The 14,830-nt window shown below is 38.9% G+C and overlaps 1 protein-coding gene across 1 annotated transcript in view; it reads left to right on the top strand.

Moving 5' to 3' along the window:
• Window positions 1–261: 261 nt before the first annotated feature.
• tpo (thyroid peroxidase) overlaps window positions 262–14,830 on the top strand; it is a gene marked incomplete at its 3' end in the record, with an annotated part of 16,999 nt that continues 2,430 nt past the window's right edge. The window contains exons 1-7 of the mRNA XM_013915226.1: window positions 262–278; window positions 395–555; window positions 772–907; window positions 2,225–2,354; window positions 2,945–3,139; window positions 3,974–4,387; window positions 13,718–13,976. Coding sequence (XP_013770680.1) covers window positions 262–278; window positions 395–555; window positions 772–907; window positions 2,225–2,354; window positions 2,945–3,139; window positions 3,974–4,387; window positions 13,718–13,976 — 1,312 coding nt within the window. The remainder of the gene's footprint in view (window positions 279–394; window positions 556–771; window positions 908–2,224; window positions 2,355–2,944; window positions 3,140–3,973; window positions 4,388–13,717; window positions 13,977–14,830) is intronic.

Raw genomic sequence — 14,830 nt, 5'->3', positions numbered from 1 at the left:
TTTTTCTAGTTTTAGTTCAAACGGTATATCTCCTTAGTCATGTTTTGGTGTTCAACTACTCCCAGTGTGAACTACTTTGTAGCATCTCAGAAACAAGTTACTTTGATCCATGTATATTTAATATCATCATTACAGAATAAGAACATGATAGATGAAATGATATTTTTAAAATGTCTCATGCTGATCAAAAAATACATTTTCCAGCTTCATCCATCAAAGAATTACTTATTTCATCACATCAAGAAAGCCTTTATGATGTAGATGAAGACTTACTCGACGTCAGGCAACGGTAATACGCCATCATAGATTGTCTGCCTCAGTTTTACCTCAAATAATCTGTGCAGAAAAGGATCAAAGGAACTCTAACTGCCCTTTTATCCGTTTTTCTCGCTAGGTGGACCAAACCCTCAGCTTCCCAACACATGCTTAAATTTTTTCGGCACGCCGACCCTGAGACGAAGCACATTTCTAGGGCTGCAGAGGTTTTCCAAAAGACTCTTCGTGTCCTAAAGAAGAAAGTGAAACAGAGATATAATCAGGAGCTCACAACACCCGGTAGAATTTCTTTCTTTTAGGAAACTCGGTTTCACCTTGGATGGAACATTTAGAAAAGTTTTCATTACATTTTTAGTCAGACCACCTTTACTAGTTCTGTCATTGTAAAACAGTTTAACCGGCCACATATGATCAGCAACAGAATTTCAATAATGTTTGCTCAGATTTAAAAGTTTCATAACAATCAATCCAACTCTGCCTGCTTTGTTACTCTAGCTCAAGAACAACTGTTGTCATGGAAACATTTGAAGCTGATTGCAGAGCTGTCAAAATGTCCTCCTACAAGTCCAGCCACCTGTCGGTACACCCATCTCTACAAGTATCGACTGATATCAGGACTCTGCAACAACAGGTAGTTAAAATGACATCTGAACAACCGTTTCCCCTAAATGAAAACTTCATTTCATATCCAATGTAAATTTTGTCTTAGCAAGCACATAATTAGGCCTCCAGGCAAAACTACAGTATGTCAGGATTAGAAAAGCCATTATCTGTTTTGATAGTTTCGATGCATACAGGTAGCAAATAAATGTATTAATAATCATCAGCATCATCTTAAACTTAATGAAATATATTTAGTTATGTTCACTTCACTGCATGCTGTTTTTAGTAAAGCATTTCTCAAACAATTAAAAATAAAAACTTCCTGAACTAGTCAACATTCTTGAATATTCAAGTACCTGTCAAGTTTCAAATGTTGATTCATCAATAATTTGTATATTCATAATTTCTCATTATTTTTAATTACTGAAATGCAACACGAGCCACGATCTCTTCCTCGCAGGGGAACAGGTGAACCTGCTTCCTAAGCTAAGCCCCTTCAAAAACTTCCACTCCTCCACTGCCCGCTTGAGTCCGACTTCAAAAGCATGTGAAAGCCTATAGTTTGCCCATTTTAAAGGCCCCACTTTACAGCTTTAAAGAGTATATTTTCTGCCTGGTGCAAGGCAGTCTTGCCCTCTGTGGGTAAACTCACCCTTTAGAACCCTTGCACAGGGGTTATTTAAAAAGATTAAAAAAATTATTATTTTTTATAATGGCCAAAAAAAAAGGGGGGGGGGGGGGACTCCTTGTTACTTTACTTTCCTAAAGAGATTGGTGTCAAATGCTAGTTTTCAGCCTTAATGTTGTCATAATGTTAATTTTGTAAATTATGGTGATAAAGGAGGGCATGTTTTGCCTATGAGCATTTATTATCATTTGGTTTCTTCCCTCGCTTGTGATGTCTAATTAAAAGGAAAGTAGAAAATTCTCAAATCAAGAAGCTGGAACTATGAAATGTTTGTCAGCCGCCAGCTGATAAGTTATCTTGTGTGTAATGTGTGTGCCAGCTGTTGACGAGGAGGCAAAAGGCAACAAAAAAATAAATACATGACAGGTTCTTGCAATCCTTTTTGGTTTTAAACAGTCATTTAAGAGCATAAAAATGATGCTGTTGCAATGATCCTAAGTCAATGTGCAGCAACGATGATGTTTCTCACAGGATCATAACCACAAACTAACCGTCAAAACAGATACTGTCATTTCTGTACATTCAATTTATATGAATGTACTGAATGCACCATTTTAAACCTTAATAATCCAGAAAACTGGATGATGCTTTCAGTAAGGGGTTATACAGTTTTGCATGGCAGTATTTTTGGACACACTTCATGTTTCTCTTTGTCAGGCAAAATCCTCGCTGGGGAGCAGCCAACACTGCCTTGGTCAGATGGCTACCAGCTGAATACGAAGACGGGGAGAGCGAACCAAAAGGCTGGAACCCAGAACGGCTCCATAATGGATTCCAACTTCCCCCGGTAATCTACAAAATACCGGTCCAACAGACACAAAAGTCTTGGTGGATAAATTACAGAAATGTAGAAATGAAGCCGGCTCGCCCTGCAAAACCCTGAGTTAATGTAGCATTTCATTTATTTTTCCTCACCTGTTTCACAGCAGATAACGTCCACAGCAATTTAGGAAGAGCACAGGAGAGTGTGAGATGACATAGATTAGAACCGCATTTATATATTGCATCTAGCGTATACACTACATCCATAACCTAAAAACAGTTGGTTTCTTATCATATGGATAAACATAATTTCTTCCAAAAAAGCAGATGAAACCGTTTTGCTCACACTTGAATTCAATTTTAGTCCTAATTTATGCATTCATTACACAGAGTGAGGGCCTTTAGTTGGAGAACTCATCAAATATGCATCACTTGTATCCAGCCAACAGTTTACCACCATATCTGACTGCTGAAATTTACTACAGTGTTTCAGATAATAAATCAGAGTCCTAATATTCCATTTCTTATTGACTCACAGTGAGTGAACAACATCTTGATACTTCATGTGTTGCATTACTTGAGCACTACAAAATACAAATCCTGCTTTGTCTACAGGCCCGGACAGTCAGCAGGGAAATAATGACGAGTGCTTCTAAATGGAAAGATGATTCCTATTCTCAGCTGCTGGTGGACTGGGGCCAGTATATATCCCATGACATAACCCTGACGCCTCAAAGCACCAGCACCGATGGGTCAGATGTGGACTGTTTAAAAACGTGTGAAAACGTGCATCCGTGCTTTCCCATTAAGGTAAACAGAGAATCCATCATTTTCTTTATTTTTGTTGCCTGCACTTGTTTGTGTAAAAAATAAAAAAATCCCTTTTTTCCTGGACTTTTGCACAATAGCAGCCCAGTGAAGCTCACCCAGTTTGATCCTGAGATAATCACATATTTAAATACATAAAATAACACAGTGATAGGTTCATTGTAGTACTTCCCAAAAAACCCCATTTACATTAAAAACAAAAACTTTAAAATCTCCGTTGCTATGAACTCCCTGGTGGTGGTGATGGACAGAGCTGTGCATCCTTGTTTGAAAAGTTCAAGAGCATGGTGTTAATGTTTTTGTCACCAGGCCTGTTTGTACTATAGGACCCTCTGTACTTGTATGACAGCTAGCTTTAAACTATGGAAAAAATGGAAGCCATGGTAATCTGGAGACCGAGTGCATGAGAAAAATCTCACACCATGCATAGATGTTACAGCTAGCTAGATGACAAGCGGTCACCTGCCCAGAGTTATAAACTTCTCCAACTGCCTTTAGTTATTAGCAGGAGCCCAGTCAGTCCTTTTTAATGCCATCCTACTTTGCAGGTGACATCTGACAAAATGACACCTTTCACTCTGGGATAAGGCATTGCTTTATATTACATACGTTTACTTTTCCAAATGTGAATTGGGCCTTCAAAATTCCATGACAAAAACGACAACAAATGCATTTGGTAGATCAGCAGTAGTTTAAAGTTTACCGGACGCACTAAATGATCAGTAAATGATTCTATCCTCTCTGCAGATGAATGATGGTCTACAAGGCTGTATGCCATTTTTTCGCTCCACATCAGACTGCTTTGTCAATTTTCAGTCTGGTATAAGACAAGCCCTGCAGCGACAACAGCTCAATGCCATGACTTCATTCATTGATGCTTCTGCTGTCTACGGCCACAATCAAAAGCTGGAGAGCTTCCTTCGTGACCTTCCTGGCCGTAATGGAAAACTTGCTGTCAATGCCCGATTCAAAGATCCAAAAGGAAGGCCTTATCTCCCATTTGTAACCAAGCTGCCATCAGCCTGCCACCAAGATCTGCAAGGGGAAAGAGTTGAATGCTTCAGTGCAGGAGACAACCGGGTCAGCGAAGGTCTGCCTCTGACTTCTTTGCACACGCTGTGGCTCAGAGAACACAATCGAATTGCAGAGGCACTGAAACACATCAACGGTCACTGGAGCCCAGAGATGATATACCAAGAGACTCGTAAGATCATAGGTGCACTGCACCAGGTAAGTGACAACCAAACCCAACTGAATCAGATGTAAAAAGTGACACAAAAAATTCAGTTTCAGTTGACATTTCATGTGATTCATGGAACAAACTACTGAATTTAAAAGAAAGTATCCAAAATGTTAATTTACTAGCACTCAAGTAGGCACACAAAGGTAATTAGACTGATTAATTTGATGAATTCGTTAGGCTAATATTTTGGATTCTGCTCAGATTCATTTATGCAAAGTCTGCAATCTGTCATTTCAGAATAAAAGTTGCACATTTTGAAATGTAGCAGCAATCTGCAGCAGAAAGGCAAAAAAGCTTTCAGCACTAAACTCTGTATTTCCAGGTTGCATCACACTTTTTCTCTTTCAAGTTTTCGCACTCTCAAGGCTACTTTGCAAGTACTTGCGATGAGTCAGCATCTCCCATGCAAACTGCAGTACTGTGCAAGTAACCAAAGCAGTCACAGGAAAGTTTGTGTCACAGCACCTTCTCTGTGACCAGATTTACCTGCCTTCACATGAGGTTGATAGTCAGCAGTTTCCAGCAGCCACTCGCCAACCGGTCAAGAAATACATTTTTCCTAGTTGACCAGTGGTTGCCAACCGTCTCCAGGCCTGTGTGACTTTTTATATTGCCAATTTTGTTTTTATTATAAACATCTCAAGTAGGCTAATAGTGATTTTAGTCATTTAAAACTAAATTTAAAATTTGTCAAACCCCTGTCCAATTCAATTTCAATTCAATTCAATTTCTTTATTGTCCCACAAGGGGAAATTAGTTTAGCAGCAGGAGGATAAGAACAAACAGCAGGAGGATAAGAACAAACACCCACCCTAAAGCTACTTTCAGTTTTGCATGCTTGGCCGCTCAAGGAAAACAAACATAATTCAATTTCTGCTATTTAATGTTTAACATTAACTGCCTAGTATTACCACAGAAGAAGCACCGTTTGCATTCACAGGCACGCTAACCTTTGAAAAAGCTTCAAAAGGGTACTAGATCAAATTTGAGAGGGATGGTTTAGAAATGAAAGAAATGCAGGTTGTGCTCTAATCTGTGTGAAGGCAGGACAACTAAAGTTCTAATGGATTCACACGTAGTGGGGCGTTTTAGACTTTAAAATCTGGACATACCGTCCTCTATCACCAGCGCTGTTAAATAAGCGTAGCTACGACACGAGACGCAGAATATGATGAAAATAAAAGCTACTGTGATTCGCAGCTATAAAGCTTCTGCCGAGTAACACAAATGATGCCTGAGGGGGAACAAACTAATCGAGCATTTATGAGCACAGTGATTTCAGAGTCTGCAGATGCGAGTGTGTCACAATTACGTGGGAGAGCTGATATGAATGAGATGTATAAAAGAAAAGAAGCGATTCTTTTCATTTGAAGTTACTCGAGGTTATAACAGCATTGACTGTATTGTGTCTGAAGCTGCTGTGCACATGGAAAACAAACTCTGGTATTTCTGTGATGCACAGAAATTGCAGGCATACAATAAAACAACACACACCATGTACGCTCGTGACAATCTACAAGTATAGAAACCTATAACCTATACACTTTTTAAAAATAAAAATCTTGTATCCCTAAAGCTGAGGCAGAAAAAGTGTCTTAGACAACATTGTCTCCATTTACTGTGTTTTTCATTTTAAACCTATCTGACATTAAAAAGTGACACTGTAGGTACAATAGCAGTATGGGTCTGTAGCAGTGAGACTAAAGGATGGTTCAGGGTCGCCTGATACAGCCTCAACTATATGCTTCATCAAAAACGAAAACCTTAAAAATAGAGAGGGTGTGTGTCTCCTGAAACCAAACTGGGAGCTGGTTCCACAGGAGAGAGGTCTGAAAGCTGAAGGCTCTGCCTCCCAGTCTGCATTTAGTGAACCACAGTCTAATTCAGGGGTCCCCAATCCCAGTCCACGAGGGCCGGTGTCCCTGCAGGTTTTAGATCTCACCCTGGGTCAACACACCTGAATCACATGATTAGTTCATTACCAGGCCTCTGGAGAACTGCAAGACATGTTGAGAAGGTCATTTATCCATTTAAATCAGCTGTGATGGATCAAGGACATCTAAAACCTGCAGGGACACCGGCCCTCCTGGACTGGGATTGGGGACCCCATGTCTAATTATTCAAGACCTTACTGAAGAAGTAACAAAAGCACAAACTAGATTTTCAACATCACTTAGAGGATTTTCTCTTTTTCACTGATCAGATAAAAGAAAACAGTCCTGCATTGTTTTCAAGATGAATGTTGACTTCTCCCGATCAAAAATCACTCCAAGTTTCCTCACTGTGTTTCTGGTGGCAAAGGTAATCCCATCCCGAGTGCGTATCTTGTTAGACTCCATGTTTCTGAGACCTTTATAGCACAGTACAATAACTACATTTTGGTCTGAATTTGGAAAAAGAAAATTACGCGAGACATTTATGTCTTTAAGACGTGCCTGTAGTTAAATTGATTTGTGTTATCTAGCTTCAATGTTGTTAAGTCCCTGTAACAATAGCATTATTTCAATAAGTCTTTTTGGAGTAGTATCTGAGGTTATTACTAACAGCTCCAAAGCAGCAACTACTCGATTTCCGAGGTCGAGAAATAAATTAAACTTGAGTTAGGGTTGATGAAGCGTGTGAGATCTTCAGCAATGTGGCTTTTTGTGCCGTTTACAGTAAGTGAAGATGGAGTTCTTGTTTTAGCACCATGTATAAGAATGACAGTTCCCTCTGCGAGCTGAGCGAGACATTATGAAGATAAACAGTGAAAAGCCTTCTCTATGGGGAAAGCTCTGCTGATTTAATGAATTCAGAAGTTGTCCGACCCTGACAGCTGCTGTTTTAAGTCTGATGACTGTGAGGATCAACCAGCCATGGAATTCCCTGCTTTGCTGTCATTGCTGGTGATGCTGCAGTTTTCATATCTGAAAACTGCAACTCCTAAGCCCATAAATTGGTATAAATTGGCTGCAGGGAACCATTTTATCTTAAACACTGTTCACATTAATATTATACATATTTGCAAGTCTCTGCTTGTAGTCGCTAGAGACAGAACAACAGAAAATTATCATGTGAATCACCTTTTTTTTTTTCCAGTCAACACCTTTACCCAGCAGTTGTTTTAAAGCTTCCTCTAAGAATCTTGCCCAGCACCAAACAGCTGAGAAACCTAGCTACCATTAATTTGTGCAGAAACATGTCCCCAAATAATTACTGTTAATTATCTGCCTGATTTCAAATTGGAAACTGACGTATCCACTGAACTGGTCAGTGTATTTGTAGCACTGTGTCCCTCCAGTCCACAGAAACAGCCAGTAAATGCAAGCAGCTACATTTCCTCAGTTTTGCTCCAAACAAAACACGAGTCTGTTCTTTCTTTGTAGGTTCTTGATAATGAAGTAACAGATGGCATCACAGCTATGATGGCTCTCTCATTTTATTTATTTTTACGTGTCTTTATTATCCAATAGATACGCTTTTTACTACTGCTAAAGATGAGATCACACATTTTGTGGCAGGCCAGGCTTCAGAGCTTAGCAGAAACTGTTACCATCTCAGTGGTGTTGGGTGCAGGCACGTTGTGCACTACAATGACTGATTGGACTATTCCTTTCAGCTTCAGGCAGAGGGCGATTAATGATGAAGGAAGCGTGTGTACATTCTTCATGAAAAGTAACGAAGAAAATGTTTTATGATTGAATGCAAAGGATTTGTTGCTTATACCGAAGGGGAGCGGTGACCCTGGCGCTATCTTAAAGTTTCCCCAAACATTTTATTAGCAAGGGGAAAATAAGTCAGATTTTGTGTGCTGACATTTGACTACAGCAGTGGATTAGAAACTAGTATTTTCAGGTGACTCAGGGATAATGCTAGGGGAAAGAGATTTACAATATTAAAAAGAGATGGCCTAAGGTGGAAGGGTTCTTTAAATAATTTGGGAGGATGAAGCATAAAAGGCAGGTAAAGGATTTACATACTGAAGCTATGACCAGCTTGGAAAATCCCTGTATTGGAAGCAGAGTGAAAAGTGAGGGACTATCTAGTCTGACCAGCCTGCAAACCAGCAGAATGTAACGTTATCTATTTTAACAAAAGGGGGAGAAAAAAAAAGAATTAAAGTAGTACAGGGGGGGGGGGGAGTAAGAGAATTCAAAACTAAACTACAAGCACTTTTTAATACATGACAGATTTTGTTGACTGTTTTTAGCAAGGCCTGCAGGCTAGGAGAAAATGTAATCCCACAAGCATTTGGAAAGTTTGAGGCTTGACAGCAACAGCTTGATACTGATGGAGTAACTTTGAAGTAATTAAGGGCGACTGAGTAAATACCTGGTATGATGGTTTACTACTTGATGTAAACTGATGTTGGAGCAACCAGTGATGAATTAATGTTTGATTAATGTTCTCAGTGTTTGAATCAGAGAACGTACTTGTGAAGAAAGGTAGGATGAGATCATTATGAATTAATCATTGTCCAAATGAGTCACCATTACAGTATCTCCCAGCTCTAGTAAATATCATCATCTACCATCTAGTCCCGGATTAGGAGTCGCCAAGTTGTGATCGAATAATTATTTAAAGTGAAAGGAAACATGTAAAGGAAAATTCATACAGACTTCAGGGGATCAGGCTGCTTTTACACTCGACTGTATAATGCATGTATGAAATGCATGAAAGCCCAAAGTTCAGAAGATGGACTACAACATATGCATTTTTCCTTACAGCAACAGTTTTACCTGTTGTCCTTAAATATCACTTCATTCCAGAGATTGGACTAAAAAAATGCAACATATGACAGAAATAATAAACTAAAAACAATATGCTTATTTTTCATGATCTAATGCAACTCCATTCTCCTTTCCTTGTTTAAGATTTCTACAAACAATGTAAAATTATTTAGATCAATCACCTACCTCAGCTGATCTGAAGGGACATCAGAAGTGCAGAGGGAAGGTGAACTGACACTCTGAGAAGGGAGACTGAGACGTTGTACACACAGGAGGGTGACTGTGGTAGTGGACATGTGTGGGGGAAAATCACACAGCTGAACTGAATCTAACTGATGAGACAAGGGAAGCAAAACTGAACATAACAGAAGGGAGACTATCAAAATAAAACAGGAAGTAACAGAATGCAGGAATGCATACTTGAAAAAAAGATAGTGAGTGAAACGAACATAGTGACAAGAAAGACTTTATACAGAAGACAGAGCACAAAGATGAGACTAGAACAGACAGGATACGAAGGGAACGAAAGTCGTCAAATAAGGAACTGAAGAAAAGTTGAAGTCAGAATCACCAGGAGAAAATATTCTCAAAGGACTAAATAGAGAACTGCAAGAGATAAGACTCAGGACCGTGAAATAGATGAACTTCGATCAGTTAGTACACTGTATATTCTGGATTTAGAGAACTTATTAACTACTACTTTCTTCATGCAAGGCAGCAACTGGACAAGTAGCAGATTTTATTACAGCAGCATTACGTTGGGTTTAACAGGATATTTTTGAAAATGGAAAACATATCAGCAGGTTATGGCATGAAACAGAAAACATGCTTATATTTAAGATTGACATGATCTGCACCACTTCGTTTTGTTCACTGTTTTCATGAATTAGAGCAGTAATTATTTGCTTTCATTTCATAGGAAGGATAGTCCAGTGAATCTTTTGGTAAAAGATGTAATAAAGACCCACCTTTCCTTATTATTTAGAGATTTTGACCAGCTTTTAATTGTGAAACTTTCCTAAGCAAATCTGACTATTCATAGACATTCTCAGTTTTCAGGAACTGGTGTAGTTTTTGTGCCTTTTTCTGGTAAAAATGTTGACGGTTAATCAGGTTTTCAGTCTAATGAGTTGTTAATTAGAGAAAAAAAAACATGTTTGCTTTTTTTCCACAGTAGACATTTTCTGTGGAGCCAACAGAGAAAAAACACAGATGAAACTAATTTTGTTAACAGTGACTCATTTCCATTAAGTGTGAGCTCTTGTATGCAAAATAAAAATACTGGAACTTGATGTAGGCGTCGTTAACGTTGTCAATCACTGATCAGGTGAGAAAGAAACCAACCAAAATAAACAGATAGGAACTAAACAGGGTCACTCGAGATGCAAGAGTGTTCGAGAAACCATTCAGTAACACTTGTCTAAACAACTTACCTGCCACAGTTATTAACTTCTAATTCTTAATAATAATTGAGGCATACATAGCAGCGCCACTGAGAACGATCTTTAATATCAGGACTGAAATGTCTTCCTGTAATGTGGAAGTTTGCTGTAATTGTGTCCCTCTGGGGGGAAAAGCATCTAACTGCAGTCCTTTCAGCAGCTATCAGCTCCTTGTTGTGCTTTTCGGTCCATATGGTTGAATCCCAGCAGCTCTCACGAAGCCCTCCACCCCCTCCACCCCACTTTAAAATCCTCCTGCAGCTGTTCCCGACAAACAAGCTCACACGGGGTGAGTGTTTTTTAGAATGCTGTTTTCATTTTGCATTATTCTTGACAAGCTACTGTAAAAGCACAACTTTAATGCTTTAAATTATGCACTACATCAGTAATTGCTAACAGAAAAACCCACTTTGAGGCCAAAGGTACTGTAGGTAGCAATTAGGCTGGGAAGTGTTTTAAGGCGGATGCCAGTAGATGCATACCTGCAGACGTAGTATGTTTCTGTGGCTACACTGTTTATGTCAGAGTTATAAATCCAAAAATATTGGTCAGTTGCCCCCTCCATTCTAACTGTACTGGAATACTAATTATAAAAATCTAATTTAACTGATCTGCATAGAAATGGAGATTTGTTTTCTTCTGGTTGGACATCAACAGGAATGCGAGCAAATATGTTATGGATGTTTACATTGTTTGACCGTGTGGCTGTCGTACTGCATTGCTCCTCCTACACCGGGTATGCTACAACACTAACAGAGACTGGGTGTTTAAAGTATATACAGAAAACATTTCTTTGAAGATTACACATTTTAGCATGGACATAAAAATCAAAGCCAGAAATGCACACACTCACAACGTACTCTAATTAGAAGAAAACACTTAAATAGGTCACCATATGGAAACAACTTAATGAAAAGCTTTACACCCGAGTCAGCAAAAGGTTTGTGTTATTATTTTGTATCATTAAATATTCCCATGTACTAAAAAAGTAACATAAAATCTGCAGCTCAGGCTGTGAGTGAAAACAGTGGGGAGCAGGCAGGTGAAACTATCCGTACTTTGTTTCCAGTAGACTGTTTGTGGGCAGCCACTTCAAAACATCACTCTACAAGACTTGCAGAACAAACAGACTGAAAGGTCAGAAGCCATTTCAATACAGAGAGAAAGTCTATTATTTGCAGGAAACAAGAAATGATCAGCTAACAACATCTGGTTTCATTCTGACTTCAATCACAGTGCACAGTTGTGAAGGGCTTTTGCTTTTCCAGAAGTGTAGAGGCAATATCATTATGTTCTATTTAGTTGTAAAGTGGGAGAGACATAGCGGGAGAATTATTGTTAAAAAGAAAGGAGAAAAAAAAACGATACAGTTTGAAGGGCCAGACCTGCTTCGCCTAAAGTGCTTCAGTCCATTAAGTAAGAGCCTCAGCTGTTGAACAGCATCACATTTATGAGCTTCATTATCTGAAAATTCAATTCAACTGCAAATCATACAGCGTGCAATAACAATTAGAAAATAATTCTGTGAATTTACTTGTTATTTTATTAAAGGAGCTCTTTTAAAATTCCGTACTGCACTTTTATTAAGGTTTGGGGCTTTCTCCAAGCCAGAAAAATCAAAGGCCATCCCAAGATAGCCTGGCTTTTAACCCCTAGTACAGTATGGATTACATTTCCAGGAGCCTTCTTCTTATAATGCAGCTGGGTGAATTAGAAGGTGAGGAATAAATTTCAAGCAAAAAAAAAAGGAAAAAAAAGCCTGGCATGTTGTAAAGGAGATAAAATGAAGTGTGTGAAAGGTTGAACACAAGCACAAGCTCATTAAATGGAATACTAAACCCAACACTCATCAGCCACAACATGAAAACCACCTGCATAAGATTGTATACGTGGCCTTCACGCTGCTAAAACAGCTTTGACCCACTGAGGCCTGGAAATGAGATCCATTAAGGTGTTTGACAGTTGGTCCTTTGCAACCTGTGAATTGTAAAGTGGGCCCTCTGTGGATTGAGGGTTCAAACCTTGGGATATTTCCTGTTTTTAAGTTATTATTTTGCAGTTTTGTGATGTATCTGCATGTGTCTGCAATGGGAGGCTGCTGGAGTCGCCATGGAATGAGTAAACGGTTTGCATCAGTGTTACCAGCAGCACATTCCAGTTTAGTATGATGATGAATTTTATTAACTTCACTTGTTGATAGTTTTAATGTAATGTCTGATCAGCCTGTCTGATCTGTAATTGGTGGACTGCAATAGTCTAATATATGGTTTTGGTTACTATCCTGTAATATGTGACTCACTGGGCTCCTGTACTTGGTAGATACTTCAGTTTCTTGTCTTGAACCTGAGGAAAGTTTTTTTTTCTCACTTTTCAGTCATGCTCAAAACCTCTTTGAATTGTTTTTCCAGGAGCCAAATTCCAGATGTGATGTGGCCTGAGTTCATAAAAAATCTTATATGAATTTGAGCTGATTTTCTGTCAGTTGTCACTGTGACTTTTCTCTGACTTTTCTTTTTTCCTCCTGTTTTTTTCTGTTTAGGCAGTACAGAGTTTAGACCTGCTAAACTCTGTATTGGTGAAGGTTGTGTGGGCCACATAAACCCTGAGGGGAATACCTGGTTTTTCCATCTTTCCCATTGCGCTCTAATCATTTCATCTAAAAAATGTGCATAAAATCCAAATTGGTTATTTTACTGTGTGTGGTTCCAGTGCTTCCTTTTGCAATAAATAACTAACTGATGTAAAAATGATGGACGATATCTCACTAATGTATGTGTTGGCTTCCGTGCATTTTTGTGTGTGTGGGGTTGCACCCTTGTGACATGAGTCGAGATTCGGGTGCTGAAGTGAGGCATTTATAAATAGTGATGAGGACAGATGAAATTCTCTGCAGTAAACCGTGAGGAAACAAGCGTGCAATCACAGCCAGCGTTATTATACAAGTAGACATTTCACTGGTAATCCTACAGGGATTCCTTTAGCTGTATGTATATACACATTCACAGATATCATTTCAGGTATTCAAAGAGGATATTTTGTATTTATTTGTAAAGTATGCTTCTATTCAAACTCAGTATAGACTTTAGAATTTGGTGATAGACACATAAAATCTTTTGCGCTTTTTCCCTTTTTCTGATGTCCATCCGTTTTCTTTTTTGATTCCCAGATCATAACCCTAAGAGACTATGCTCCAAAAATCATTGGCCCAGAGTCCTTCAAACATTACATTGGTCCCTACAGGGGGTACGATCCATCTGTGGACCCCTCTATCGCCAACGTGTTCGCCGCAGCCGCATTCAGGTTCGGCCATGCTACCATCTCCCCAATCCTCTGCAGACTGAATGAGAGCTTCCAGGAGGATGAGCGCTTCCCCCACTTGAGACTGCACAATACTTTATTCAGTCCATGGAGAATAGTCAAAGAAGGTCAGTGCACTCGTATGAGAATGGAAACCAATAACACATCCTGCAAGCACAGTAAACACACCGAAAGAAAGGAAGAGGAAGAAGAAAAATACTCTTTTTAGGTCAGCTCCAGAATCAGCTGCATACATGCAGTTTAAAAAAATTTACACAAGCAGGATCGGAATTTTTGTTTTCTATAAAAAACCCAGAAAATGAGCGATACAGAGTGCACCCATTCACAGGAAGAATAATCGATCGTACAGGCTGTAGGGACCTTTTTTTTATTCATTGCCACTTCATGTTTTAACCTATTCTTTAATTTGACCAGAACATTAAGGTTATACATTTTTCAGCAGAACATTTTGGTATTGTGACCATTATGATCAAACTAACTGAAAACCCAAACAGCAGCAAAGGGACACATGTATTCGTGAGTAGTGTCAAGTTTCCACTTGGACGTTTGGTCCAGCCGTGTAGCTTAGCTTTCCGACGTTTGCATATATTTTGTTTTGCCACATTTCTTTTATTCACTGTTTTCCTCAATATTAAATAACAGCAAGAAGACTGTAAATCATTCTGATGATTGTGATGGGTTATATGAGAGAGCAATTGTATGTTTGTTAAGTCTTTAAATCTGAAAAAGAATAATATGCTTTGTCTAAATTATTAAGTAAAATGTTGCAACCAGCTTCTTTTCTAAGCCTACAACAATTATATTCATTCCCACCTGTATTCATGACCACTGGGGAATGTGGGTTCAGTGTTCATACTTGGATTAGAGCTCTCAAATTCTTCAGAAAATATGTTGTTTTCTAGCCACTAAATACTTCAGTGGTCAGCTTATTCAGGTTGAGGCTGTGTATACTTGTTTTTTT

Source organism: Pundamilia nyererei, unplaced genomic scaffold (genome assembly GCF_000239375.1).
Source record: "Pundamilia nyererei isolate P.nyererei 1_Seehausen unplaced genomic scaffold, PunNye1.0 scaffold00274, whole genome shotgun sequence".
In the NCBI taxonomy this organism is placed as follows: domain Eukaryota; kingdom Metazoa; phylum Chordata; class Actinopteri; order Cichliformes; family Cichlidae; genus Pundamilia; species Pundamilia nyererei.
This window is presented reverse-complemented; position numbering and strand designations above follow the sequence as displayed.